At 37.1% G+C, this 25,884-nt stretch overlaps 4 protein-coding genes across 6 annotated transcripts; 2 read left to right on the forward strand and 2 right to left on the reverse strand.

The window, feature by feature from the left end:
- Positions 1 to 689: 689 nt before the first annotated feature.
- On the forward strand, positions 690 to 4,376 carry LOC113774592 (deSI-like protein At4g17486). Its single transcript, XM_027319153.1, has 4 exons — positions 690 to 1,125; positions 2,209 to 2,496; positions 3,263 to 3,337; positions 3,578 to 4,376. Exons 1-4 carry the CDS (start codon positions 972 to 974, stop codon positions 3,715 to 3,717), a joined length of 657 nt encoding a protein of 218 aa, XP_027174954.1. The 5' UTR covers positions 690 to 971; the 3' UTR covers positions 3,718 to 4,376.
- Positions 4,377 to 4,773: 397 nt separating this feature from the next.
- Positions 4,774 to 9,507, reverse strand: LOC113774591 (acyl-protein thioesterase 2). Of its 2 annotated transcripts, none has more exons than XM_027319152.1 (10): positions 9,367 to 9,507; positions 8,357 to 8,429; positions 7,838 to 7,952; positions 7,192 to 7,228; positions 6,916 to 6,985; positions 6,538 to 6,642; positions 5,945 to 6,095; positions 5,770 to 5,852; positions 5,233 to 5,326; positions 4,774 to 5,154 (listed from the first exon to the last, which is right to left on the reverse strand). In XM_027319152.1, exons 2-10 carry the CDS (start codon positions 8,379 to 8,381, stop codon positions 5,070 to 5,072), a joined length of 765 nt encoding a protein of 254 aa, XP_027174953.1. In that variant the 5' UTR covers positions 8,382 to 8,429; positions 9,367 to 9,507; the 3' UTR covers positions 4,774 to 5,069. The 2 variants fall into 2 exon arrangements, with proteins under 2 accessions (XP_027174953.1, XP_027174952.1); XM_027319151.1 differs by having other exon boundaries at positions 8,351 to 8,429; positions 9,367 to 9,506.
- Positions 9,508 to 11,590: 2,083 nt separating this feature from the next.
- Positions 11,591 to 13,501, reverse strand: LOC113775949 (probable receptor-like protein kinase At5g20050). Its single transcript, XM_027321009.1, has one exon. It carries the CDS (start codon positions 13,458 to 13,460, stop codon positions 12,117 to 12,119), a length of 1,344 nt encoding a protein of 447 aa, XP_027176810.1. The 5' UTR covers positions 13,461 to 13,501; the 3' UTR covers positions 11,591 to 12,116.
- A 4,620-nt stretch (positions 13,502 to 18,121) lies between these two features.
- Positions 18,122 to 23,580, forward strand: LOC113776148 (protein arginine N-methyltransferase PRMT10). Of its 2 annotated transcripts, none has more exons than XM_027321246.1 (8): positions 18,122 to 18,407; positions 19,049 to 19,241; positions 19,343 to 19,448; positions 20,609 to 20,798; positions 20,927 to 21,112; positions 21,211 to 21,294; positions 22,144 to 22,348; positions 23,025 to 23,580. In XM_027321246.1, exons 1-7 carry the CDS (start codon positions 18,192 to 18,194, stop codon positions 22,318 to 22,320), a joined length of 1,152 nt encoding a protein of 383 aa, XP_027177047.1. In that variant the 5' UTR covers positions 18,122 to 18,191; the 3' UTR covers positions 22,321 to 22,348; positions 23,025 to 23,580. The 2 variants fall into 2 exon arrangements, with proteins under 2 accessions (XP_027177047.1, XP_027177048.1); XM_027321247.1 differs by having other exon boundaries at positions 23,110 to 23,580.
- Positions 23,581 to 25,884: the final 2,304 nt, after the last annotated feature.

Below are 25,884 nucleotides of genomic sequence, written 5' to 3' on the forward strand. Positions count from 1 at the left end.
ATGACAAAAAATAAGTTTGTACGCAATGTGAGAAGAGATTTTTTGGTAAAAGGAAAAAACACAAGAGAAAAGAAAGGTTATTCATGAGCATGTGTTTCTTAAAACTCTTAAAGTTATGATAGTTGTAAATTAATTTCGTGGAAATAAAGGAGAAATAACGGAAAAGAAAGACAAAATTTGAAATTTTTTTATTTTCAAAATCACAATAATTATAGCAAACCTCATATTAAGATATATGACTAGTCTGTTTTATTGAATCTTGTGATCATTAATGTAGTTTTGTTGTTTATTTGTGTTATCTAATATATTGAATATGAATTTTTTGAATAGTAAAATATGTAGGTTAATTGTTTTTAACTTTTAATTATTTTCATTATTTTACTAATATAACTTATATGCATGCATAAAAGGGGTATTTATGGAATCAAAGTTTCATCTATTTTTTAAAGATACTTTTTTAATGTTACTTTTTATGATTTGGACTAATTTTGTTACAAAATCTTAACTTTAGGGGAGGTTTATATAATTTTATAAACCTTAGGGGAGGCTAGTGAAATTATTAGAAATATCAGGGTAGGTTTTTAAAATGATCCCTAAAAAAGGAAATATTCCTTAAAAAAAAAAACATGTAATACGCACATTTCCTAAACTAGCTTTGCCTTTCTACCCCAAAAAGCGCCAAGCTTTTCCTCTGCCTGCAGAAGAAAAACTGTAAACAAAAATAGGGGAGAAAACACAGAGAGGAAGAGAAGCAAGTCCACAGGAAAAGAGAGGGAGAGATTCTGAGAGTCAAGGAAGAGTCTCAATCTTGAAAAAGCTCGTGGGTTTCTCTTCAAAAATTGATGTGCACGTGCAGTCAAAAGAAAAGATCATAGATTGAAAGGAGGGAGAAAAGCAAAGAAAATAAAAGAGAGAGGATAAAGAGGGATTTTTGTTTCAATTCTTTTTTTAAGGGGCTTGAGAATAGAAATATGTCAAACTCCGCATCAAATCACGGTAGTGGTGGCGGTGGTGGAGGTAATGGCAGCTCCGAGACCCAAGTCGTGCTTAATGTATATGACCTCACCCCTCTCAATCATTATACAGTTTGGTTTGGTTTTGGCATCTTCCATTCTGGCATTGAAGGTGAGAAAAAGTAAACACCCCATAAATGTTAGAAAAGCAAAAAGAGTTCCTTTTGTTTATTGGATTTATGGATTTGTCTTAGATTTAACTTTGTGTTGGTTTTTTCAAATGAGTATGATTTTGGTTTGGCTTACGTTCTGGATATGCTTTCTGGGTTTGTATCCTTTTTGTTATACCTGTGTCAGATGAGAGTTGCTCACGGGATTGGGAATGGAGTTTTTCTTTTTCTTGGGACCTTATTTGTGTAGTTCTTTTGATTATGGTGGATGATCAGCTTGGTTATTCTTGAGCTTGATAGCTGGAATTGGATCTTTTTATCTCTGAGATTTTACATGGTAGGATTGTAGCTTAATTCGAATAACATACATTTCGAACTTTAATAAGAACCAGAATGCAGCCTTATTCCACTTTGCGCAGTTGAAATCTCAATTGATTTAAGTTGATTAATGTTTTGCTTTTTAGACTTCGTGGTCTGTTTACATTGCATCGTGAATACAAGGATCCTAATGCCTGGGCTACCTTTCATCTGTGAAATTGCACGTAGTTTGTTTCCATTTATAAAAATCTATAGGGACACTCCCAGGATTTATTTGGCCATGAATTTCGTACCAGGTTGATGAGGTTTCACTGATGGAAGAGACTAATTAGATGCTAAGTTTCACAGCTCACTACATACAGGGATGGCAAGGGTGAGAATATGACTGATCAGATTTTGATTTTGAGTGGCCTTTTCTGCTAGGAATAATTTTCTTTGTTTGAGTTTTATTTGGTGGGTAATTGACCAGAATTATCTGAAACTGATGCATGGTATAATATTGGACCCGAACGAGAGACCTCTGCTCTTTCTCTCCATCCTTTTTTTTTAACTCATTTTTTGTGTCATTCATGTTAAAGTACATGTTGTTTTGAGAAACTTTCATTATGTATGGCTCAAGTAAATCAAAGGGTGGAAAATATCTATAATAAGTCAAAATTTTAAGAGCACATAGGTATGGAAGATTCTTATTTAGAGAAAAACGTCAACAGCATACATGTTGAATATTTCTGTATCACTCTTATGTGATGGAATGCACCAATTTGCAGTTCATGGGATGGAATATGGGTTTGGAGCACATGACTTTCCCATCAGTGGAGTCTTTGAAGTGGAGCCCAAAAGCTGTCCTGGTTTTATTTTTAGATCTTCTGTCCCACTGGGTCGAATCAACATGCCTCCATCAGAATTCCGTACTTTCATTGAGAGTGTGGCTTCTGAGTATCATGGTGATACCTATCATCTCATCTCCAAGAATTGCAATCATTTCACAGATGATATGGCCCGAAGGCTTACAGGAAGAGGAATACCTGGGTGGGTGAACAGGCTGGCACATATGGGTATATCTAACTCTGAACAAAATTTGAACTCTTCTCTATACAGAATTTTCTTACAATCATAACTTGGTCTTGTATGGCAACTGCAATATATAGGCTGATATGTACAGCTTATTAGCTTTTATTGTTCCGGATTCAGGAATCTAAGATTCTGGTCCATTATTTTTCTTCTAGATTGTTCTTGCGAAAACCCTAGAATTAGGTATCTTGATTCTGGAAAGTTTTTTTTTTGCAAATACAGTTTGCTCGACTTTTAGCTACAGCAGCGGACAAACTTCTTTCACAAGTATCATAATGTTCTTCTAGCTTTACACCTATCATCTCTATGGAGCTATTGAGTTATTGGAAAACCTTTTCTGCAAAGACATGTATATGGAGATGTGAAAAGGAACCTTGTTCACTTATTGCAGATGAATTTATATTTCTTTTTGTTGGTCTCATGGGGAGGAACGTTGGTCTGCTGTGATCATAAAGTTACTTCTGCTAGATTTAGCAATGTTATTGACCATGACAACTTGTCTTCCATTGGAAACAGAAATAACATAACGTATTATTAGTAGGATTTTTGTTTCCCTAGAAGTTTCTGCTCTGGAATCTGCATATCTCATGACAGGATAGATTCCTGAACTACATTTACTATCTCTATTGCTTATTCTGTCATCACTGATATAATGGCAACATCTTTTTTGGTACTATTGTGTGATTTTGACATTATTCATACTTTATGTCCAAGATAATCTTAGAAATACTGGCTTTTGTTGAACTTCAGGTGCTTTCTGCAGTTGTCTTCTCCCTGAAAGTCTTCAAGCAACCACCGTTAAGCAGCTTCCGGAGTACCACCCAGGTACTGCTAAGCAGCCTGTTCTTTGTTTCTGCAATTCTGTAAAAATTTGAATGGCTCAACTCTGCTTCTTAAAAGAAAACATATTATACGTCTTGATGCCTTGCCTCTATTCCGACTATCTTTTCTTTATCTTTTGGCACATTCATTGTATTTCTTGCTACTTCCTGATAATCTGGTACTTGTGCAAAAGTATTAGGAAGTAATAACCTTTTTTTCCCCAATCACTTGCATAATTTCTAGAAGAAGATGGGAGTGCTTCTGTCTCGAGTAATACAGCTCATGAAGCTACAGAAAGTGAAGATGGTGATCAGGACAAGCACCTGCTGTCACCATCACCTGGATATGGAGAAGTAGCCTTTATAAAAGAGGTGTCAAGGTGATATGAGGCTCTGTTGATGAGCCCGGAGATGGTACTGTTCTTTTCCAAGGAGTGGTGCAATCTTTGCGGGATGTAATGCGTGAAAAATTTCTAGTGCAAAGACGGTAAGACATTGAGACCAGTTGCTACTGATGAAATTGTTATTCCTTGGGTGATTTAGTGTTTGTTAGGTTCATTGTGTTTTTCTCGCTTTCTATATGGTTTTTATTTTGAAGTCAAAGAACTTAGAATTCAGAAGAGACATGGTTGATCGTAGTGGTGGTCCCTACTGTGGAGCTCTCAGAAATATTTGGTAGTTGGTCGTTTTCTTGGAACATCGCAGATGGCATCCGTACATATGTCCGATTGTATTATCCGGCAGGAAGGAGACATGAGCAAACAGGTTAGAGATATACAAATTCCCGGTCCCTGAGTTCATTCTTTGTGGGGGTCATATGGCCCAAGCAGCAGTGGAAAGGTCGGCAATTGGTCGAAGTGCTCATCACACGAGTAACTAGTGCAACAACCGTCTTCCTTATTGTTATTCACTGCCTTTCGTGTTGTGCCATAAGCTATGTAGCTTTGTAACTTTATCAAAATGACTTTGCACTATTCATGAGACCTTTGCGCCTATTTTTGGCTGTGACTAATGTGACAAAGCTGCAACCCTTTGCGAAGGTACTGTTATCCACCGACTCAACCGTGACAATCTGCTATAGGAGCATCTGCATCCGAAAAGTAGGCAGGTAAATGGTTTTAAAAGTTAACTTCAATTTTGTTGGTGTTGCAGTGTCCTCGAGGCATTACTATTGTTAGGCTTTGTGCATTTCGTAGACGGTCATTTAATTTGTTAAACTCTGTTGGCAGCAACGGAATTGCCCTGTCAATGCGTGCTTTTAGAATTGGCTGCAGTACTATTATTTAGACAATTACGCTAGTTTCATAACAGGGTAAGAAATTAGCTCTAGCTTTCATTAAACAAAAATTTTTTTTTTTTTTTTGCACAGAAACATCATGATGTTCTAACGTTGTAAAATTGTTATGAGATGCTTGAAAGACCAGCAGCACGAAATACGTATTGTTGTGTCCTTGGAAAACAAGGTCAGAAAAATTAAATGATGCGACCTGATAGGTCGTCCAACAGCGATGGTGGGACGGTAACAAAGGAGCATTGCATTGCGGAGCAAATTGTGGAACAAAACAACTCAGCATAGGACAACTAGAGTTTAAGACTGAACGGCAGTCAATAATGGCCACTCTCAAGTCTCTCGACAAGCTGTGCATATATCAAATATTTAACATAATTGTCAATCTCTAAATTAATAATGATCCACAAGAAGCAGGAGCTACATCACCAAATTGTTCCTCCGAAATTCATAGTTTCCCCTCGAGCCCCAATTTTGAGGTCAGCCATGCACCCACTTCATCCATCTCCTCTGGGATAGTGTAGTGGCCAAGTCTGCTCAACAAGAGACTCAAAAAAGTCACATCGAAGTTCCACAAGTCATAGGTTTTTAAACAGCAGCAATGTACATACCCACTGTAGGCTTTGAATGTCACATCTCGAAATCCAGATGAAATCAATGTCTGTAAAGACTTCTCACCAAATTTAAATGGAACGACATCATCTCCTGCATTAGATTACACCAAATCATTGCAGCTTATGCCACACGAAGTATGAATACCAGAGATAAAGCTATAATCAAACCATTAGCATCATAACTAAAACCAACACCGTTACACTTTCACACATTAGAACAAAGCAGGTGAATTAAAAAGTTAGAAACTTTTGTTTAGTTTAAGTGTTTTTTTTTTTCTCCGTTTTTCTTTTGGGGCAGCGGGGAGTTGGGGGGAAAGGGGGTGTTGTTTTATGGACAAAAACTTTACTTTTAATTACTAAGTACTTTCAAGAGTAGTTTTAGGAGCAGAAACTTTTTTTGTTTTTAACAAAACATTAGACTAGAATTCATTGAAATATGAGGCTCCCTCCCTCCCAGAATCATCGAATAACAACTAGAATCACATCAAATTGCAAACTGAAAACCTTCTACTTTTGTCATAAATTACTTAATACCTCTGCCATGACACAGTAGAATAGGCAAGGATGCAGCACGGTTTGCAGCCTCTTGCAACCCTTCTATTCTCTTGCTCAGCAACCTGGGTAGAAGTAGAAGTTAATTGAATAAAAAACACACACTAGCATTTTCCAGAAGTACAAACTTCCATCAGAAAAGGTTTAAAAGTCAAACTTTGCACACGGGAGCCATCCACTCAATCCAACAACAGCACTCAAATTCACTGCATACGGATTTCCATTTTCATATTTGCTTTGGGCAAAGCAAGTTGCAGAGTAGAGGGCTGTTGCTGCACCCATGCTGAAGCCTCCAACCCCAAGTTTGACTGCAAGTCAAAAGGGAAGAGGTTAGATGATCATACCAACACCAGGGGAAAAGAGTGCTTCATAATGTTTGCATGCAAGGCTGTGCTTGTGTAGTTTAGGTAGTCATTAACTTGTATGAGAAGGCAAGAGTGTATTCAACCTTACAGTAGAATGAAACAAATATTCACTTATAGTCAATATACCATTGCAGACAACATAATAATAAACAAACTTGTTGCATTCAGTATAGATGTCCTCCATTTCTAACATATTTCCAACCTTGAATTAGTTTATTCCATGCAAGTTTCAGGTCATAAAAAAATATGAAGCAAAACCATCCAAATAACGCCCATAGCGAGTCTCTACAAATCTGTACAGACATGTATGTCTCCGTGTATTCTGAAGCATGTCTGTCGTTGTCAAAAGAAACACAATCTCATATGTGAAGCCATAAAAACTCACTCTCAGGAGGTTCAGTAGCCAATAAACTTGCAACATATGCTGCTGCAGCATCCAAGCCCTCCACATCATCTTTAGTATTTTCAGAAAGGTCATTGACGTCAAACCCTAGTTGTCAAAAAAAGTGTACTGTTTAGAGATACTTTCATTTGCTGGTAAGTAGAAAATTATATCAAGGATAAGTTAGATCCCAATTATCCAGAGCTTTCAGTTGTATAGGACATAAAAAGTAGAATTATCTGATAGCAATCCTGGTTCTTTCGACACGTGTCCAAATAAGTTGTCCATTCTTACGGAACTTTTTCTTTGTGTTTTTTGCAACAGATGACAATAAAATACCATCTATATCAACAAATGGTAAGAAACCTGCCTAGTACTTACAGGCCGTTGAAGGAAAGCCCCCAAAAAGAGTTATTGGCTGCTGTGGGGCAGAAGGGCAGATCCATTTAATCTGCAGAAATAAAACTCTTCACACTATAGCACCCAGAGAGAGAGAGAGAAGAAGAAGAAGAAGAAACTCAAAAAAATGAGAGAGACAGTGAAAGAGAGATTGACACATTCCAGAATCTGTGCTTTGTCTTTTCTCCGAGTATGTGGTCAGAGTCATGAATTAAAGGTTTTTGGCAAATGAAATTCCACAGAGATATAAATACTTACATTTGGAAGAGGAAGTGACTCCAACAGAGTTGACCAGCTGTGAGAAACCATCAAATTTGATTACATGATTATTCAAGTTACCACCGTAAAGTTTTGGACATATATCACATTCCAATCAGCTACTGTACACTAGATAGACTTGAATAAAACAGCAAACCTCCTAAAACCTGACATGGACATAACCCACTACCATCAGAAAAATACATACTAGACAGCACTTTTTAATATCACTACAGCGATTGTCAACCCAACCATTTATCTGAAGAAACTGCCTTTAGTAACATTTTTTCTTCCTTCAGTTAAAGAAGGAAGCATCGAAGATTATCAAATAACAGATTTTACGTTGAACCTCAATCTCTAATAGCCTTCCAACCCACAACCCGCCTCACAGAAAAAAATATGCAAGCCAAGATTGACATGTGACCTTCCTTTAGTATAAAATTTCAGATGTAAGTGGCAAGCGGTTGCATTATGTTCAAACAGTTGGGATTAGAATAATAACTGAAACAAACTGCATATAGAAAGCAACTAATGCGGAAACAACCAAATTAAAATAGATACTCTAATCATCAGCAACTCTAACCAAAAGCTCAACCGAAATGATATACGCGAAGGAATATGTATGAAGGAAGCCAAATGACATTACCTAGAGCCATTATCTCCAAGACCGTGCAGCCAAACTATTGTTGCCTGGTGTTTGCCTTTTGGCCTGACAACATAAGTCCTTCCAAAATTAAAGGCCCTTGTAACAGTTCTACCACCTGTGGAAATTAAAGCGCATTTGAATAAATTTATACAGAAAGACAAGCACAACCTCACATGATAGCAAACAAAATCAAACTGTATTTCTCAACTTCTTTGCTAAGAAGAAAGGGAATGAAATAGTTATATGCCCAATATGTTTTCCTCATACAGCTAAACAACTTCAACTAAACTACTTGTCTGGGCCCTATAGTCTTTTTCCTTGGTATGTTTTTGCTACAGGCCAATATGTTTTTGCTGTACTAGGTATTAGATAATCAAAGATAAAAATTCACATCATCCGATAAGGCCCTTGGTACTATAGGTGACCATACTAGAGATTCAATTAATGCATCAGCAGCAGGAGCAATAAAGATTAATTCAATTGAGAGGAAGTGATACAGATAAAGAAACTAACTAGCACCCGCAGAAGGGCCAGTAAAACTCATATTCCTTCCGATACAGGTGCCTGCTAGTTTTTGTCTTGAAAACCGTGCCTGCAGCGAGAGATCAAGCTCAGTCATATATAGCTTTAGAAAGTAATGGAATAACAGCAATATTTTTGGATGCATAGAGGCCAATATGACCAAATGAAATGCTGTAATAAGTACGCAGAACCTAAAGCCAACTGCCCTAACTAACTTATTTTCAGTAAATTTAAATCCAAACTTCATAAGCTTATACCCCCCCAACAAAAGTTTTACAGTGCAAATGTGAAATCCAAGAGATAACCTGACCCAACTAGCCGTACATAGTTTTAGCATAAAATTAGAACAGAGAAATTTTCAAGGCATTAGGGGCTAAAAAGAAAGAAAGAATGAACAGGAAAGGCAACCAAAGCAAAAGGGCTTATTCTAGACTAAGAAATGTTTTATTAGTCAATTACCATCCTATTGTCCATGATTTAGGTGCAGTCTTCGTAATGCAGAAAATGGATAAGCTCATCAAAGAAGTACATAACAATTAAAAGCTGTGATTTGTTTGTACCATAAATTCCCAGAAAACCCATCTCAAAAATCTATATTGAAGATGGGACGGGGAACAAACAGAAAAGATCGGTAATCACAAATTGATAAATCTGGACCTGATAAACCCCACTTCAGCAACTCCTTCAACCAGCCTAAACAAAGATATTAAGTAATACTCTTTCCCAGGAAGGTCACAAGAATGAGCCATTTACGTTAGAAAAGAAAATAGAAAAAGTAAACGAAAAAGAAAAAGAATGAACCATGATAAAATTGCAGATAAACAAACAATTAAAAAGTCAACTTGGAAGATAGCAAACACTAAAGACAACAATTAGATAAGCTTAGTTTGCGTATGTGGTGTCAATCAGTGAATTCTTTGACATCCGGTACAAACCAAATCTTGATAAAACAAAGCTAAGATGCAATTGTTAGACAGGGCAGGGACGGAAAGGGCAGCCATAGTTACCAAAAGTGTCGAGAGAGAAGGCACAGGAAGGAGTCGTCCTGAGACTGAGAGGAGATGAAATAACGCTCGGCGGAAGACGGACAAGACTCCCACATAAATGCTCACCAAAAAAATTTTTATACAAAAATTTAAAAAAAAAAATTTGTTAGTGTTTATGTGGTAAATCAGCCATGTTAATCGTTTGTATCGCCCATTCTATATATATTTAAAAAGAGAGAGAGAGAGAGAGACAGAGATGGTATTGGGTTTAGGCCTCACAGTTGGGCTATGATTTAAGGAGTCAAAATAAAATATCCAGAGTCACAGCATCTTTAGCCCGGGAAGAGATTGAACTGGGCCAAACTCAGATTCTTTTTCAATCTGTCAGAAAATGATGGTAACATGATAGGTTATATTCAATTGTCATTAAGACCTTAGGTAAACAATCATTACTTGCCTATTGTTCTGCTCTCCCCGCATAAGATTTAGAGTCTCCCTACAACACAAAACCAAAAATTGGTTAATGATTTTTCATCAAATATATTAACAACAAAAAAAAATAATTTTTTTTTAAAATTCACCACCATTGCTCACTACGTATGACCAAAACTAGAAAGTAATTATGGAAATAATGATATTCGCACTCCGAAAATAATTATCTAGCACTTCACCTTCCTTCACACGATAAAATGTTAGAGTTAAGTACAAGAAACTATTTTTAGAATGCAAATATTACTTGCAATAATTTAGGCCTTGTTTGGACAGAAATTTTCCAAATAAAAAATGTTACGTTTTTCGTGAACACATTTTTAAATCGCTTTTTACCTCACATATATCAAATCGTTACAGTAATTTTTCTACAAAAATCCAAAAAAATACAATCCAAACAAGACCTTAATTAGGCTTCATTTATTTTTGGCACATATTCAACAAATTATTCAATTCCGCCTACTGTTCAATCCAAGCTCAACCACATCAAAATTCATGAAAGATGTGCCACGTTTGAAAGTAGAGTTGAAAGATGAACCAAACAACTCGATATTGTTTGAATTTGATTTGACAACTAGTCAATTCAAACTCGAACAATGTTTTATGTTCCATAATTTTTAAATTTGATAAAAAAAAATTCGTTTAAATTTGGTTCGACAAATAAACAAGTCAAATTTGAACAAAATTTCAAATTCGTTAAAATAATCAAATAAGTTTGAATATCAAGATGCTGGATATGATTAAACTTGTCTACGCTTCTAACTCGAAGTGCTTGTCTAAAATCAGGCCTGCTTGGCTTCTCAATTTTTCTTCTTCTATTTCCATGAATATTTAGGAAATTATAATGCATGTTTCTACTTTCTACTGCCTTTGTCTAGTATTTACTTTCCCTCGCATCGTAAGTCAACATTCTCAATGGCTTTGAAAATATGCGCATTAACCCAAAAAGCTAAATTCAAGAGCACTCATCAGGTTAATTCTATTTTTATCGTCCTCATTTCTTTTACTTCAGAGAATTTAAGGTAAAAAAAAAAAAAGAGAAAAGATTAGAATCGGTTGTGGAGGCTGCATTCAAAGTCAAAAAGAGGAGGAGGAAGACAACACGAAGGGCCACAATTTTTTTTTTCCTTTTTTCTTTTTCTCCATTTGTTTACGCTTGAGGAATGCAAAGTGGAAAAAAGTTGACAATTAAGTTCCGCTTTCCTGAACACTAGTATGTATTGTGCATGCATGCAATTAACTTATAAAATATTTTTATAAAAATTACTTTGATGCTAAATAATAAAAGAAGACTTTAAGAAGAAGAAAGAAATCACAACTTAGAAATATTTTTACGGATAACTTGTTGAGAAGTACAAATAGTTTGCAATTGTGAATTGGAGTGGCTCATGATTATTTATTTATTTATTTATTTGGATTAGCATGTCTCATCATCTACAATTTATCATCCCTCTTCTACTAATTTATTAAATTTGATATGTTTTCAAGTTACCCGCACAAACCCAGAATAGAAAAATGCAAATTGTTTATTTTTTTTTTTATATATAAAACACAAAGCTCACAGCCAAGCCTGCAAGATGGAAATTTTGACTTATTCATGTTGGGAGCTGAGGCCAGTATGTAAAAAAACATACCCTATCCTTCTTATTAATTTACTTGATAAGACTGTTCTTATTCTTTAACATTTCAATGCTGTTATTCTACTTCTATGAAGAAGACTACTAGTTGATATCAATTGAAAATATACACACTGCTGTTTTCAGAAAAAAATAAAATAGTATTATATAAATGCTTGCCAATGAGATGGTTTTTTATTGTCTAATAAAACCATCGTAGACTTGATAGTCAACTCTTGCGGTCTTGCCCCTGCACTGCAGAAAGGAAAAACTACTTGCAACACTAAAAACAATTGGGGATCAGATCATACCAATACCATATGGAGGTAAACACCAGACCACATAGCAATCCTCGGCATGAACTTTTCTTAGTTACAAGTCAAATCAGAGAATTGTTTCGTTTTATCGTCCATTTTTTACACCGGAGTCCGACAGTAAGTGCACGACGATGAATGATCATATAAAATTTGTACCTCTTCAAGAACTGGAGCAAGTAAAGTACACTATACTCGGTCAAATGATGGCCTGAATCCCAAAAAAAAAAAAAGGTGCAAGTATACGTATTCAGAGCGTCTGTCAATGCACTTCACACGAAAAAAGATGCCTGTGTCAATGAATCTGTGTAAAGAAAGTAAAAGGAACCAGCTGCGGCAAGATTCAGTAGTGTTATCGTCCTGAAAGAACTGATATTGAAAAAGAATAGCCCGCTGTTGATGGGATGATTGCATTATCCATTGCAGCAAAAAGCCTGCCACGGTCAGGCGTCGTTGACTCTCCATCTTCAGCTGATAACAAGTCAGCAATGAGAAATTGGGTATTTTCAGGCGGCTCATCCACGGGAACTCGGCCTTCCAGCATTTCCACCACAAGCCCCATACTCGGCCTGACCTTAGGCTTATCCTGAATACACCACAATGCTATGCAAACCAATCTCTTCACCTGCCTCTCATCTATTCCTCCTGCTAGCACCAATCTCCGGTCAACTATCTCCATCAGCTTCCCTTCTCTCAGTTTCTCAATCGCAATTTTCGCAAAACACTCAAACTTTTTCTTCCTTCTCTCGTTTTCGTCCTCAATCGTGCAAACACTTCTTCGCCCTCCAATAATCTCCAGCAGCACCATGCCGAAACCATAAACATCGCATTTTTCAGATACTCCATTCTCCAAGATCCATTCCGGGGCCAGATAGCCTCTGGTTCCCCGAATCGTCGTGACAATTCTGCTTTCTTCTTTTCCCATTAGCTTCGAGAGTCCAAAATCGCACACGAGTGCCCGATAGCTCTCGTCGAGGAGTATATTCTCCGGCTTCACATCGAGATGCAAAATGCAAGACCTGCAATCATGGTGTAGATAAGAAAGTGCCCTCGCTACATCAAGTGCAACTCTACACCTCATGTCCCAAGACAAACAACCACCCCGCCGGCCGTGAGTTTCCCTCCTTGGAAATATCCAATTATCCAATGATCCGTTGTACACAAACTCGTAGACGAGAAAACGGGGCCCTGATGGTACGCTACAATAGCCAAGAAGTCGAAGAAGATTTACATGCTGGATACTGGCAATAGCTGCAACTTCTGATCTGAACTCCTTTTCGCCCTTGTCGTCTCCAACAATCCTCTTCACCGCGACCGGGGTACCATCATTCAAGATTCCTTTGAACACGGAAGCTGACGCCCCCTGTCCTAATAGTGCTCGAAAACCATCCGTTGCTTCTTCAAGTTCCTTGTACCTGAACTTAGTTGGAACTCCAGCTACTTTCCTGAGAAAACTGTACTCAATTCGTAGCTCCCGCCCCTCTGATACAAGCTGGGTTTCCAACAGTTTTCTCCGGTTATTGTATCTTCTTCTGATTACAAGAAACGAAAAAACAGCAAGGATGGCCGCAATATTAGCTCCACACACTAAGAAAAATGTCTTGGACAGCTTTAATGAGATACGAGCAACGACGATAGTGATGGTGAGAACGGAAACCAACGAAACAGCAATTATGTATGCTTTTCTGTCCTCCATTGTTGATCTACTGAGTAAAGAGAAGAGGTCAAGATTCTCATGCTGTCAATTTCAGGCTTTGCTATTGAATTTTGATGCTCCACTACTTAATCCTTACTCTTTGTTAAAAAATTTTTTAAAAAAAAGGGGTGGGCAGGAAGGAAATTCATGTCCGGGAGGAGGACTAGGAATAGTAATTAACGCATTTCCTAGGAAATTAAAGACCAGTCTCCCCCCAATCTCCATCAATCTTTAACTTGGGTTGGGGCCCAAACCGCAGCATTCCCTTAATTACACGGTTTGAAAGGGCAAGTCATGCACCTACTTCGGCTCCCATGATCCCATCCCATGCTGATAAACACATTACCAGTCTTCTATTCTATGAACGTACGTATGCGAAATACTTACGTGTGTGAACTGTGGAACTTTATAGTGTATCCAATCAAAATATATTAGTCAACCTCTTTAGCAGCAATAAATTGAAGTGGGGCAAACGAAACTGCCTAGAAGTGGAAGTAAACGAAAGTAACTGAATGGAGAGGAATATGAGGATTAGCCTGTCTGCCTTTGAATTAATTTGGACTTTGGCGAGAGGAGATTGGAGAAGAAAGAAAATGGAAGTAATCAAATAGAAAAAAAAAATAAATAAAAGGGCGGACCTTGGTTTAAAAATGAATAGAAACCATAATCTGAAAGTTGGGAAGAAGTAAAAGACAAAAGAATCGATCATTTCTTTCAATTTTTTTTTTTAAATTGATCAGGTCTAATGAAATGAGTAGAGTATCATTCCGTCTTTTTTTTTTTTTTTTTTGGTGGTTGGAATATTTTTCCCCTCTACAATGCGCAGACATTTCTTTTTAATCACTTAAAATTAATATTGGCCCTATGGAGACTAGTAAATACTACATGGATGGAGTTCATGCTACAATAGGACCAACATATAATAGCGTTTCACTTTTCATTTTTTATGTTGACCTTTTATCACAAGAATTCCAGGGTTTTTTTATATTCGCCATCCTTTTTCGACCAATTACATAAATTTTGTGGACAGCGACGCAGGAGGAGTGCAAAACAGACATATATGTATGGGTATGGGTGCGTGATGTAACGAAGCCATGGTATTGAGTATTGACCGCTTGAGAAAGTCACCAAACGGCATTGGTTTATTCACCTCTTTGAATCTGTGGTGACGACAAATATGGATTATTAATTCAACCGTTTCGTAATACCAAAAAAAAAAAAAAAGAAGAAGAAGAAGAAAGAGAATGAGGGTCATTTTATATGTTTATCCGTAGGAATCAAAATTTGTGAGTGAAAAAAATAAAAATAAAGAAAGTTTAATTTGCTAATTTAGTCGATTTAGCAAGACTCGAAAGAAGTCAACCAATCAGTTAATATTTTTTGGGATTAAAAAAACAATTTATATTACTCCTATACTATAGAAATTAGAAAAGGAAAAGTTCAATTAGACTTGTAAGAGGGTTGGAATGTAAACTTTCAGTTCAATGCCGGAAAGTTCCGTTGTATCATATTTATTACCATATGAGGGAGGGTTCAAAATGTCAAAACGAGAAGTTGCTCGATACTCAGTGAGTCAGTAGTGTCTTCCCTTCATTTGTATTCACCGCTTTCTCACTGGTTGAGATATCTAATATGACTTCTCGTTCTTGATTGGTTGGGTACAGTTTTGACGGCAGAAAACCACATGGCCTGTAGGCTGTAGCTTATAAATGATAGTAAAATTCTAGCAAAGTTGCAACTTCGATGCTTCATAGGTTTGTTCCTCTTGTTAATTTTGAACATGTCATTTAGGCAGGCGACTGTCATTCATGCACCTAACTTCTGCTTTATTTATCATCTTTTGTCATTTGGGTAATTCTAAAGCTGTAGACAAATTTCTGTTACCCTTTAATTTATCTATAGGGCAATAAAAATTCTACGAATTAAGAAACAAAAGGTGAAAAGGAATGTGAACACATCACTACTTTCTCAAAGGTCCCATGAAAATATCCTGTCTTGTCATGTGAGAAGAACTCGTACTTTCTCTATGGGGTAATCATTTCACACCACCTTCTCTTCTCTTTTCTAATATTTGGTTTCACATCACTTTTAGAGACAAATTTGGTAGGTCTGATCCTTAAAATGAAGTTGACTTCGTACACATGGTGGCAAGAAGGTTGAGCCGTTTCTCTCCACTTGTAATTCTTTATTAGTTTCCTCAAGCGGAAGAAGGGAGGAAAAAAAAAAGGGGGTAGAAAATCTTTCAGAAAAAAGACAAATAGCTTTTAGGATGCGATAGTCGGATCTTGGACTTGTACCAATATATTGAGGCCCAAATCCAACATCCCCTTACTCTAAGATGTGGCCCATTTAAGAATGCCACACTGGATCTCACACTAGTTAGATTGATTTACAGGAATCTGTTGGGTGTATTTGGATTGGAGATTATCCGAACAAAATTATTTAGAATAATGCTCTAATATTTTTATTATATAATGTATGTGAGGTAGTTTGATGATTGGAAATTGTGTTTATAATACAAGTTAAATAATATTTAAACTTTTTTACAAATTATGCTATATAAATTGTTGCCCTTGTCTTTCATATAAATTGTTACAAAACAACATAAAAGTGCTTGTCCTGATAAAACATTTCTGTTTGAATTAGCTGTTTTTTTTGAAATTTTTTATTGTAGCAGTGTATATGAAAAGCTTTTACTATAGATTTTTTGTGATATTTTTGAAATATATTTGGGGATACGTTTTAAAATTAAAATATTTTTAAGGTCCTTTTTTAAAATTAATACTGACACCCACAATCACAACCACCACCCCTCCCTTTTCTCCTTCCTTCTTCCTCTACCCCTCAGATTGAGGGGGGAGGCGAGGGCTGTGGGGGTAGAGGATGGGAGGAGGAGGAAGAGAGGGAAAGAGGGAGGGGCAAGGAGGCGGTGATGATGATAGGTTGAAAATGTTGTGGAATTTATTTTTTTAATTTTTTGTGTATATTTGTGAGTTGCTTTTGATATATTATATGGATAACATATTTTTTGAATTGTTTTTTCTTATATATTATTGCAACATTGTATTTGAATTTTTTTTTTTGAAAGTAGGTCAATCCAAACTGATTCTTTTTGTCGTATCATTACGAAATTATCTATGTAAAGCTTTCTAGGTTTATTTCTCGACATTTTTCAGTTCAAAATAAAGCAAATGTAAATGAAACCTATCTCAATTGAAATTAATTTCAAATGTAAGAAACGTTTTGAATAATTTTTTCTTTTGATAAATTACATATTTTGGGATCAATGGGTAACATTAACACTACTTCTGTATTAACCTAAGCTAGATTGAATTTCTATGCTCTATTAAAAATCGTTATGCATTATTTGAAGAATTCGACTGTATACTACAGGTTTCGAATACACATTGAAGCCTATAAAATGCAGCTAAGTAAATAAAACACTCCCGTGTGTAACGCACATCAAAAGGCAAATATAGACACTTTTTAAACTTTTTTTTTTAAAGTAGCGACAGATATAAAAATAAGTTATTTAAACAAACAAATTATACTTTTTTTTTGTCAAAAGAAACAAACAAATTAATAGGTTCACTAAAACTTGACCGTCAAACTTTCGGTAAACAAATTAAGAAAAACGTACAACTTTTTTCACGACGAAAGAAAAGCGTGGGGATTAATTTAGGTAAACCCGAATTTACCAGAAAAGGTAAAAGAGAAAAACAAATTGTACACTACACAAAAGTAGGGATGGCAATGGGGGCGGGTGCCCGCGGGTGCCCGCCCCGCGGGGGGCTCTCGGGGCGGGGGTTGGGGCGGGGGGTGGGGCGGGGGCGGGGGGGAATTTTTTCCCCCCGCTTAGAAACGGGGCGGGGCGGGGGAGTATACCCCCGCCCCATCCCCCGCCCCGCCCCCCGCAAAAAAAAAAAAAGTATATATATAATTATATATAATATGTAAGTTAATTAGTTATAAACTTATGATAATGATATTATTAGTTAGATGTATTATATAATGTATATTAGTTTATGTAATATAATTGATATTATCAATTATATGAATAATTCTACATGTCTACTAATAGAATTTATTAATTAGTTATACTAAATTTACTAATACATTTATACTAAATTTCTAATTACACTTAATAGAATAACACTTTTTTCTCAAAAAAAAGCACAAACACAATAATGAATTAGTGATTGCATTTGTACTAAAAGTGAAAACTTGACTATTTTAGTTATATTTATTTCATCATATTGGATTGTATTCAAATAACTTATGTTTGATTGTTTTTATGAGTTTCAATTGTAAAATTACAATGAATAATAATTTGGTGATGTGTTGATATTTTAGTACTTGATTATTTATTAAAATTTAATTATAATAAAATTATAATAAAATTTTATTAACCCCGCGGGGGCACCCGCGGGGGAAGCGGGGCAAGGCGGGGCGGGGGCGGGGCGGGGCGGGGGGAGCGGGGGAGGCGGGGGACGGGGGGAACTAATAGGCAACGGGGCGGGGGACGGGGGAGGGGTCCCCCGCCCCAACCCCGCCCCGTTGCCATCCCTACACAAAAGTTTTAGAAATTACTGCAACTTATGCAGTAGTTTATAATTATACTGCTTCCCTCCCAACAAGGAGCTAGTATTAATAGCGGGGGAGCTGCCCTAGCATACGGAGTAGTAAATTCTCTGTACCCTCCGTCTCCCAGGCTTATACCTGCCGAGAAGGATGAGTAACTCGGTTAACGGAGTAGGCGGTAGCAACCGTGCCACCACCTCCGTAAACGGCGGAGGCGACCCCGCCGTGGACAAGGGCGTGGATTACGCCAACTACTTCTGCACCTACGCCTTTCTGTACCACCAGAAAGAGATGCTGTCCGACCGAGTTCGCATGGACGCTTACTTCAATGCTGTTTTTGAGAACAAACACCACTTCCACGGAAAGGTATGACTGTGTTCAAGCCCCTATTTCTCTTCTTTCTCCGCCTCTTGTATGCATTATATGCTTTTTTTTTGGTATTATTAAGCTTAAAGTTTGGATTTTTTTAATCCGGTATTCTCAAAGAATTTTTTTTTTCTGGAAGGAGAGGGGTGGGAAGGAAGCAGGAGGAGGGAAATAGGACGCTTTGAATCAAGTTGTCGTTCTAAGACAAGTAACATAGACTGTATTCAATTTCTTTTTTACAAGTTTTTGATATAGTTTCATGCCGGTGGACTTGTGTACGTAAGTTGGATTAGCTTGATGGGCAAGTGATGAACTTATTTGTCAACAAATGATGGGTAAGTTTAATCAAGAAAAAGGTGGAAAATGGTTACTTTGTGAAAATAGATATACCCTGTAAAAGAATCCCAAACACATTGAACCCACAAAAAGAAGAAAACGTAAAAATTTAAAAGATCGCCCTTTAAGTGTCAAAGATAGGTGTAGGAAGTGTGTATATTAGTGCCTTTTTTTTCCCAAATGTTAAAAAAATGTAATTTCTTTTTTTTGTCGAGAGTCGTTACTCAGTCGTTGCAACCATTGTCTTTATTTGTATCGGGGCTTTTGGTTGAGACAAGGACTAAATTGGTGAATCCACGGAGCAGACTGTTCTGGATGTAGGAACAGGGAGTGGCATTTTAGCAATATGGTCAGCTCAAGCAGGCGCAAGGAAAGTCTATGCAGTGGAAGCTACCAAGATGGCACAACATGCCCGTGAACTTGTAAAAGCAAATAAGCTCCAGGATATAGTTGAAGTGATTGAAGGATCAATGGAAGATGTTACACTTCCAGAGAAAGGTTTTAAATTTTTTTCTTAGTATTGGCAATATTTTATGTCATTGGTGTTCATATTACTAGTGCACATGAGTCTTATACGGGAATTTTGTTTTGGTGGTTAGTTGATGTAATCATCTCAGAATGGATGGGATACTTTCTTCTGCGTGAATCAATGTTTGACTCAGTAATTTGTGCCCGTGACCGCTGGCTGAAGCCAGATGGAGTTATGTGAGTATTTCCATTAGGTGATTTTGCTTAAAAATTGTCACTTTTGAGGGTTTCACTTTCACCTACCTAATCGTTTAGTGTGTTGCTCCCTTAATTTTACTCTTTGTTGGTAACAAATGTAATATGGCTATGCTCTTAAGGAAAAATGATAAAAAAAGTTCCTATATTGCATATACTACAATGTCACGTGTTTACCTGTGAAATTGATTTCTAGAATTGCCATTATATTGGATAACCAAATTGAGTTATTGCAATGCTACCTTTATAGAGTTCCTATCTTTAGGTACTTTTGATTGTTTCTTGCTAGTTAGCACTTTATGAAGGAACTTGACCAAACAAACTTTCACAGCTAAATTTGAAATTTTGCAAAATTCACCAATTATTATACATGGATTCTGGTAATGTTTCCTCACAGATGGATATTTAGTTGCCACAATGTCGGTGACGGGCTTTGAAGCTTAACTTGAGTAAGTCACTTCATATACTCCATAGAACTCTTAATGGTTATTTGAAGCTTGACTTCACAGCAGAATATTGTAGTCTATAGGATGTAAAAGATGAGGATTAAGGGAAAGGGGAAAATAAAATTCTGCTGCAGACTGCAGTACAGTTATTGAGCTCAAAATTATTGCGAGGCTATCGCAATTGTTGCACATGGGCCTGGCCTTTTCTTAGGTTTGTAAGTGGAAAAACAGGGAGACTGCTGGGTCTTTAGTGTCTTTCAAAGGAGTGAAGCTTGTGATTGGAACATGTTTGTGAATATTTGATGGAAACTTAAAAGGCTTAAATCTATGTACGACAAGTGAGCCATGGAAAATCCTTTTAGTGGCCAAGAAAACAAACTTGTAGTTGGCTGTTTGAAGTTGAGGGAATTGCTTTGGCAGGGTATTTTGTTAAGATAGGTGAGAGAAAGGCGGGTAGAAGCCGGGCAGATGTCCCTATCAAATATCATTATCTTTTCTTTTATTATTATTTTTTATTGTTAAATAAGTCCAAGACTTTTTACTTGGTATAAGTTCAATAACTTGGTAAAAAGTATCTACCTTTATGTGTGTGAGTGACTGACAAGGTTTACTAATATAACTCAAATGCCCCCTTTCCCTTCATATAACACAATTTGCATGGTGCAGACTGTTGATTCCTTGAGCTCTGGTCTTCAGGTATCCAAGCCATGCTCGCATGTGGTTGGCACCTATCAGCTCTAAATTAGCAAATCAAAAAATGAGCGACTTCGATGGAACCATTGATGACTGGTACAATTTTGTTGATGAGACTAAAACTTACTATGGTGTGGACATGAGCATCTTTACAAAGCCGTTCACTGATGAGCAGAGGAAATACTATTTACAGGTGTGGTGCAGAATCAGAAAATCAGTATCAGTTTCTAAACTGCCATAAATAACATGTGAACATTTTAAAAATACTGAATAAATGATACTTGTTAAACTGGTCTTGAAAAATGTGTTATTAATTATTAGACATCACTCTGGAATAACCTCCACCCAAATCAAGTTATTGGAGAAGCTGGCATTATAAAGGAAATAGATTGTTTAACAGCGACAATTGCGGATATACTTGATGTTCGGGCAAGCATATCAACTTCAATTTTTGCTGAAGATACCAGGTTCTGCGGTTATGCTGGATGGTTTGATGTCCATTTTAGAGTGAGTAGAGCTTCTTTTTTTGGGCATTTCATTTGGCTGATCAGGACTTCTGTATAGTAATTAAAGTACACTTAGAACACTCGTTTTTTGGTCACTAGGGAAGTATGCAGAATCCAGCTCAACAGGAAATTGAATTGACAACTGCTCCAAGTGAAGATTTTGGGACCCATTGGGGCCAGCAGGTTGGTAGTAAGCACATCTTAGTATGGTTCCAGGCAATTTGTTATAACTTAGTTGAATTGATTTTCGCAAATTTTATACTGCAGTCCACAAGATATTCAAGGATAAAGTGGGTAGAAAGTTCTTTTGTGCCTTACGTCTTATGTGTTTATGGTTTTTTGGATTAGTTAGTTCCTTTTGTGCTTTTTATTTGGCATTAGGATTTCCTGAGTTTGGTGGCTGTGGAACCTCTAGAAATGCCAATAGTTGGCTAACGTTTTGTAGTTGGAAATGAAGTAGAACGGAGTTTATGCTCTGGTTTTCATATCAAATAATCTCGAGTTTAATTTCATCCTTTCTCCATTGAGATCCCTCAAGGCAACCATGATGTTAGCGTTTCTTTTCTTCTTTAGTGTCATCTTTTCAAGCTCTATGTATCTGCTTGAGTTTTTAGTATTTGTACTCAATGAACCTCAGGCAAATATCCAGTGCAGTTTACTGTTATCATTTCCATAGTCCATGACATACCAAGAGGGTTTGTCTCTGTGTTTCCATCTTTGTAAGTTTTATATGATGCGTAGTGAGTTCTTTCTGTTATGTCATAAAGTTGCTTTCCAAAATTTTGTATTTTAGTAATTGTTAGGTTCCAAAAAGCTGCTTTTCACTTGCTTTGCAATGAGTCACACAGTGAATATCAGGAACAATAGAAAGTTATTTTAATTTGCAAAATTTGTGTTCCTGTTTTTTCTATATTGCCTTATTGTCCTTCTAATTTGTTGGCTACAGAGTTCTTAATGCTGTTACAATATTGGTGTCTGTCTGGGTTTTGAAACTGTTATTAGAGGTTCCAATCATCCTATCTTTTTGGTCAGGTGTTCCTCTTACATCCTCCTCTTAGCGTTGGCCAAGATGATGAATTAATCATCCATGTTTCCATGAATCGCTCTCAAGAAAATCATCGATTAATGGAGATTGAATTTGGCTGTGAGATAAGATATTCTTCTGGGAAATTGCTTCCCCCTTTCAGAAATAAATTTTACATCGAATGAGAAGCAGGGTTGCTGATAACTTGCCAAGGTGAAATTTATGTCATACATCTGCTTACAGATTAGCCAAACAAGAATTTTCTTTTATCCATGCATAGGATTTGAGATGTTAATTACTTGTCAAGTTTTTAGAAGCACTGACGTTAACGTTCTTCAATGTTTGTCAATACGCTATCTTTTTTTGTGGTGTCCAATTGTCATTTCTTAAATGCAGAATGAAAAGCTGGAAGGCTTTTTTCGGCCTCTTATATAGCAGATTTTATGGGATATTTAGTATGTAAATAAAGCGGAAAAGAAAAAAGAGAGAAAAAAAATGCTATGATTTTCATCCAAGGAGGGAAAAATGTAGAATAATTTATTTAACTAATAAGTAACGGTTGTACAAATACTACTATCACGACTGATTGCTTGGCTTGACAAGATGTATTATGCATATTGCCAACAGTCAGTGGTAAGCTTATACGGACAAACTTATGAATCTATTACATAATTGTATTTTAGCATGGGCGCAGCTTAGTTTAGCCTCTTATCAACATTTTGTATCCCATAACTGCATCTACAGGATGATGCGTATGGCGCTGGGGCAGCCTCCTGCATAGTCTTTGTCTGGAAGCTTTTCTAAATTGGAATAGAGTTTATTTGATTCCATACTCTGACCCATTCGATTGAAAGCAGTCTGTGTAACTTGTTTCATTTGAATGTTTCAGGTTGTGGAACTGTTTCATCATTTTTCAACTAGGAATTGCTTGTGGTTGGTTTCTTAATAGAATGTTTCTTTTTCTTTGATCCAAGCTGGCTGGCAAGTCAAAGTAAATCTGTGGTACGCATGAGAATCTTGCGAAGCTTTCTCAGGGTGTATCGAACAATTTTGTGTGGTCGTCTATTCCAGCGCCTGCATACAAAGAATGGACGACTTCGGAATCCAAGTGCATCTTCTCTGGAACTCATGCATTTCAGTTGTATTTTCATTTCGGGTCGTTTGCAACTTGGGTTTTCTCTGTGAGAGCCTTGAATTTTGTTAGTTTGGTTTTACTTTAATATACACCTGCTCTTCTTTTCCCCCCTTCTCTTCCTCCCGGGCAGCTTCTGGGGCTGGGGTCTTGGGTGAGAGTGAAAAACGACCCAAAGGGGGCATATAGAGACTGGATACCACCACTTATAAGTTGCAATTAATACTACTGTAATCTAGTGCCTGAGAGACACGGCATCCAAAAACTTTATCGTCTAATGGGAGATAGCCCATCTTCCTGGGTTTCTTATTCAGTAGCTATGTTTCATCTTTTTCATTTCAGCTACGTTTGCTATCCAGCAGTAGTGATTTTGAGAGGTCTGCGTCTAAAACAGGAAACGTGTTGATTTTTTGACAAGCAAGCAACCACATTCTGTGTCGTTGGTTCCAAAACCAAAATAACACCACATCCCTTCACCCCTACAACAACAACAACCAATAAAATAGTATAAATAATATGCAGAAAGAAAAGGAAAATGCACCCAGAAAAGAGGAAGAGTTGCTGGGGCAATTCAGACCTGGTTTGTCCGCCCGTAGCTAAAGACCAAGGCGGCTGGGTTGAACGGGTGACATCGGTCCCTTCCCTTTGCGTAGTTCATGGGTTTAAATCAGAGTGATTACAGGGCATCGAGCATGTGGTAACAATTAATTTAGACGTATAGATCACGTGGACACTCTTTAATTTAAGTACGTTGCAAGCTTGATTCTCTCGAAAATTTGGCAACCTTCAAATGTCAAAAGGAGCCCATAAGTTCAGGGACTGGAGTGATGGCTCGTTCTGTCTTTCTTTTGAGGAGTTCGAAAGCAATGGGATTCAAGTGGTTTCTTGGCATCTTTCCACTCTTTACGATTCCCCGGTACTATAAACGCACGGACCTCCAGCACTCCTCCTGTGTGTGTGCATCTTGTTATTCTTTAGACCTTTCCAAGAATTTTGTGTATGCCGCCAGCCATTGTCGCGTCACTACGTACCGGCCCTGAGAAAATGTATAGAACTGCGAATGTCTCGCGAGCCTCCGATGAGTATATGGTGAACATATCACCGGCTGCAAAGGGCTCTCCGGTGCCAAAAATGCTGATTGCTGCTGATCATCTCCCGACCAGGTTGGATGCAACCAAGAAAGAAATCCCTCCTCCTAAGTCGTCAGGAGAGAAAGCAGTACATCTCATCCCGCTAGTCTTGTCACTCTGTGCTCTAATTCTTTGGTTCTTCTCCAAACCGGTTACAATTCCGGGTGGAGTTCATTAGTTGTTTAGCGTGTTTGATTTACCTCCAGCTCGAAAGGCAAAAGTTTTTGTAACGACCACCTTTGTTGTTTCAGTTGTTTCAAGAAGCGCGACAAATAAGAATGTAAGAACAGTCGTGAAGTTGAGCCGAGTGCGGGAAGACGTCATTAATTAGGATGATGTTGGTTGTTTTCTTCGTGTTACACGCTAATTGACATTCTAGTCTTGCTGAAAGTCTAAATTTGAAACTCTTATGCTGATCAATCAAAGACGATGGAGGGCTTCAGAGGGCACCAAAAGACATTGCAGATTCTGGCCCTCAACTTAACACAAAGCAAACTACGTATAACAAAATCTAGAAAGATAAAAGTATATATTCGAGACAGAGGGATATGAAAGCTAATGACATGTACGGCTATAGCCTATACCACTTGCCTTCGCCCCTTTCATGCAAGTAGCGTCCAAAAAACTGAAAAAGACTAGTGAAGATGCTGATAAGAAAAAAAAAAAACTTTTAATTGGTGTCATCTGTGTAGATGTTAATGTCATGCAAGTTTTTTCCAAATTTAAGATAATCCGATGTAAGAGTTTTCTTCTTCTTTTTTTTTTTTTGCTTTTTCGGGTAGATGTTAGCTGTTTTTTGGGGTGCTTTTTGAAATATTTTACTGTAGCAATATTGGTGAAATTTTTTTACCGTAGATAAGATTATTTTTTAAGGCTGTTTTTGGTATTTTTGATGTTGTTTTTGAGGTTATTTTTTGTGTTTTTAAAATTATTTTGATATGTGTATTATTGTAACATATTGTATATGAAAAAACTTGTTTTTTAGAAAATGATCAATCCAAACGGATTAATTTCACTGCCTACTCCTAAAAAAATTTAGGATGGAGGGAAGCTCTTAATCGGTTAAATTCCTGAGCTAGAGGTGCTGAAGTCGGTCGCTCGAACAGTTTATTAGTTTAATCTCCAAAACCACTGTTCTTTTCAGTTGGGCCACTGGCAAAGGTTCTGGATTAGGAACTAAACGGATAGTAGTTTCCTAGGGGGCCCGGCCCTTAACATTGGTTAGCGCCGCGGAGTATACAGATTTCTTAGCATCTGGTTTAGCTGTCACGTTACGTGTCATATCAGTCTATTCTTAATTTTGTTATCTTCAGCTACGGATTACCTTTCATCGATAAGGAAAACCATTTTGTACTTTTTGCTTGGATCACCATCTCAAGAGGTTATTAATCAACTGTTATTAACCACTCAAATTTTGTTGCTCAAGCAGGGAATAAAAATGGCGCCTCTTCACTCGAAAAGCTAATTAAGTAGTCGTTCTGGAATTA

Source organism: Coffea eugenioides, chromosome 6 (assembly GCF_003713205.1).
Source record: "Coffea eugenioides isolate CCC68of chromosome 6, Ceug_1.0, whole genome shotgun sequence".
In the NCBI taxonomy this organism is placed as follows: Eukaryota; Viridiplantae; Streptophyta; class Magnoliopsida; order Gentianales; family Rubiaceae; genus Coffea; species Coffea eugenioides.

Coding starts and splice junctions, on each gene's coding strand:
- LOC113774592 (XM_027319153.1), top strand. CDS start 972: ATGTCAAACTCCGCATCAAATCACGGTAGTGGTGGCGGTGGTGGAGGT. Junction 1,126..2,208: donor CTTCCATTCTGGCATTGAAG/GTGAGAAAAAGT, acceptor ACCAATTTGCAG/TTCATGGGATGGAATATGGG. Junction 3,338..3,577: donor GCTTCCGGAGTACCACCCAG/GTACTGCTAAGC, acceptor CATAATTTCTAG/AAGAAGATGGGAGTGCTTCT.
- LOC113774591 (XM_027319151.1), bottom strand. CDS start 8,381: ATGAGTTTTACTGGCCCTTCTGCGGGTGCTA. Junction 7,229..7,837: donor CTTGGAGATAATGGCTCTAG/GTAATGTCATTT, acceptor GGTTTCTCACAG/CTGGTCAACTCTGTTGGAGT. Junction 6,096..6,537: donor GGCTACTGAACCTCCTGAGA/GTGAGTTTTTAT, acceptor TTTGACTTGCAG/TCAAACTTGGGGTTGGAGGC.
- LOC113775949 (XM_027321009.1), bottom strand. CDS start 13,460: ATGGAGGACAGAAAAGCATACATAATTGCTGTTTCGTTGGTTTCCGTT.
- LOC113776148 (XM_027321246.1), top strand. CDS start 18,192: ATGAGTAACTCGGTTAACGGAGTAGGCGGTAGCAACCGTGCCACCACC. Junction 19,242..19,342: donor TGTTACACTTCCAGAGAAAG/GTTTTAAATTTT, acceptor TTTGGTGGTTAG/TTGATGTAATCATCTCAGAA. Junction 19,449..20,608: donor CTGAAGCCAGATGGAGTTAT/GTGAGTATTTCC, acceptor TCTGGTCTTCAG/GTATCCAAGCCATGCTCGCA.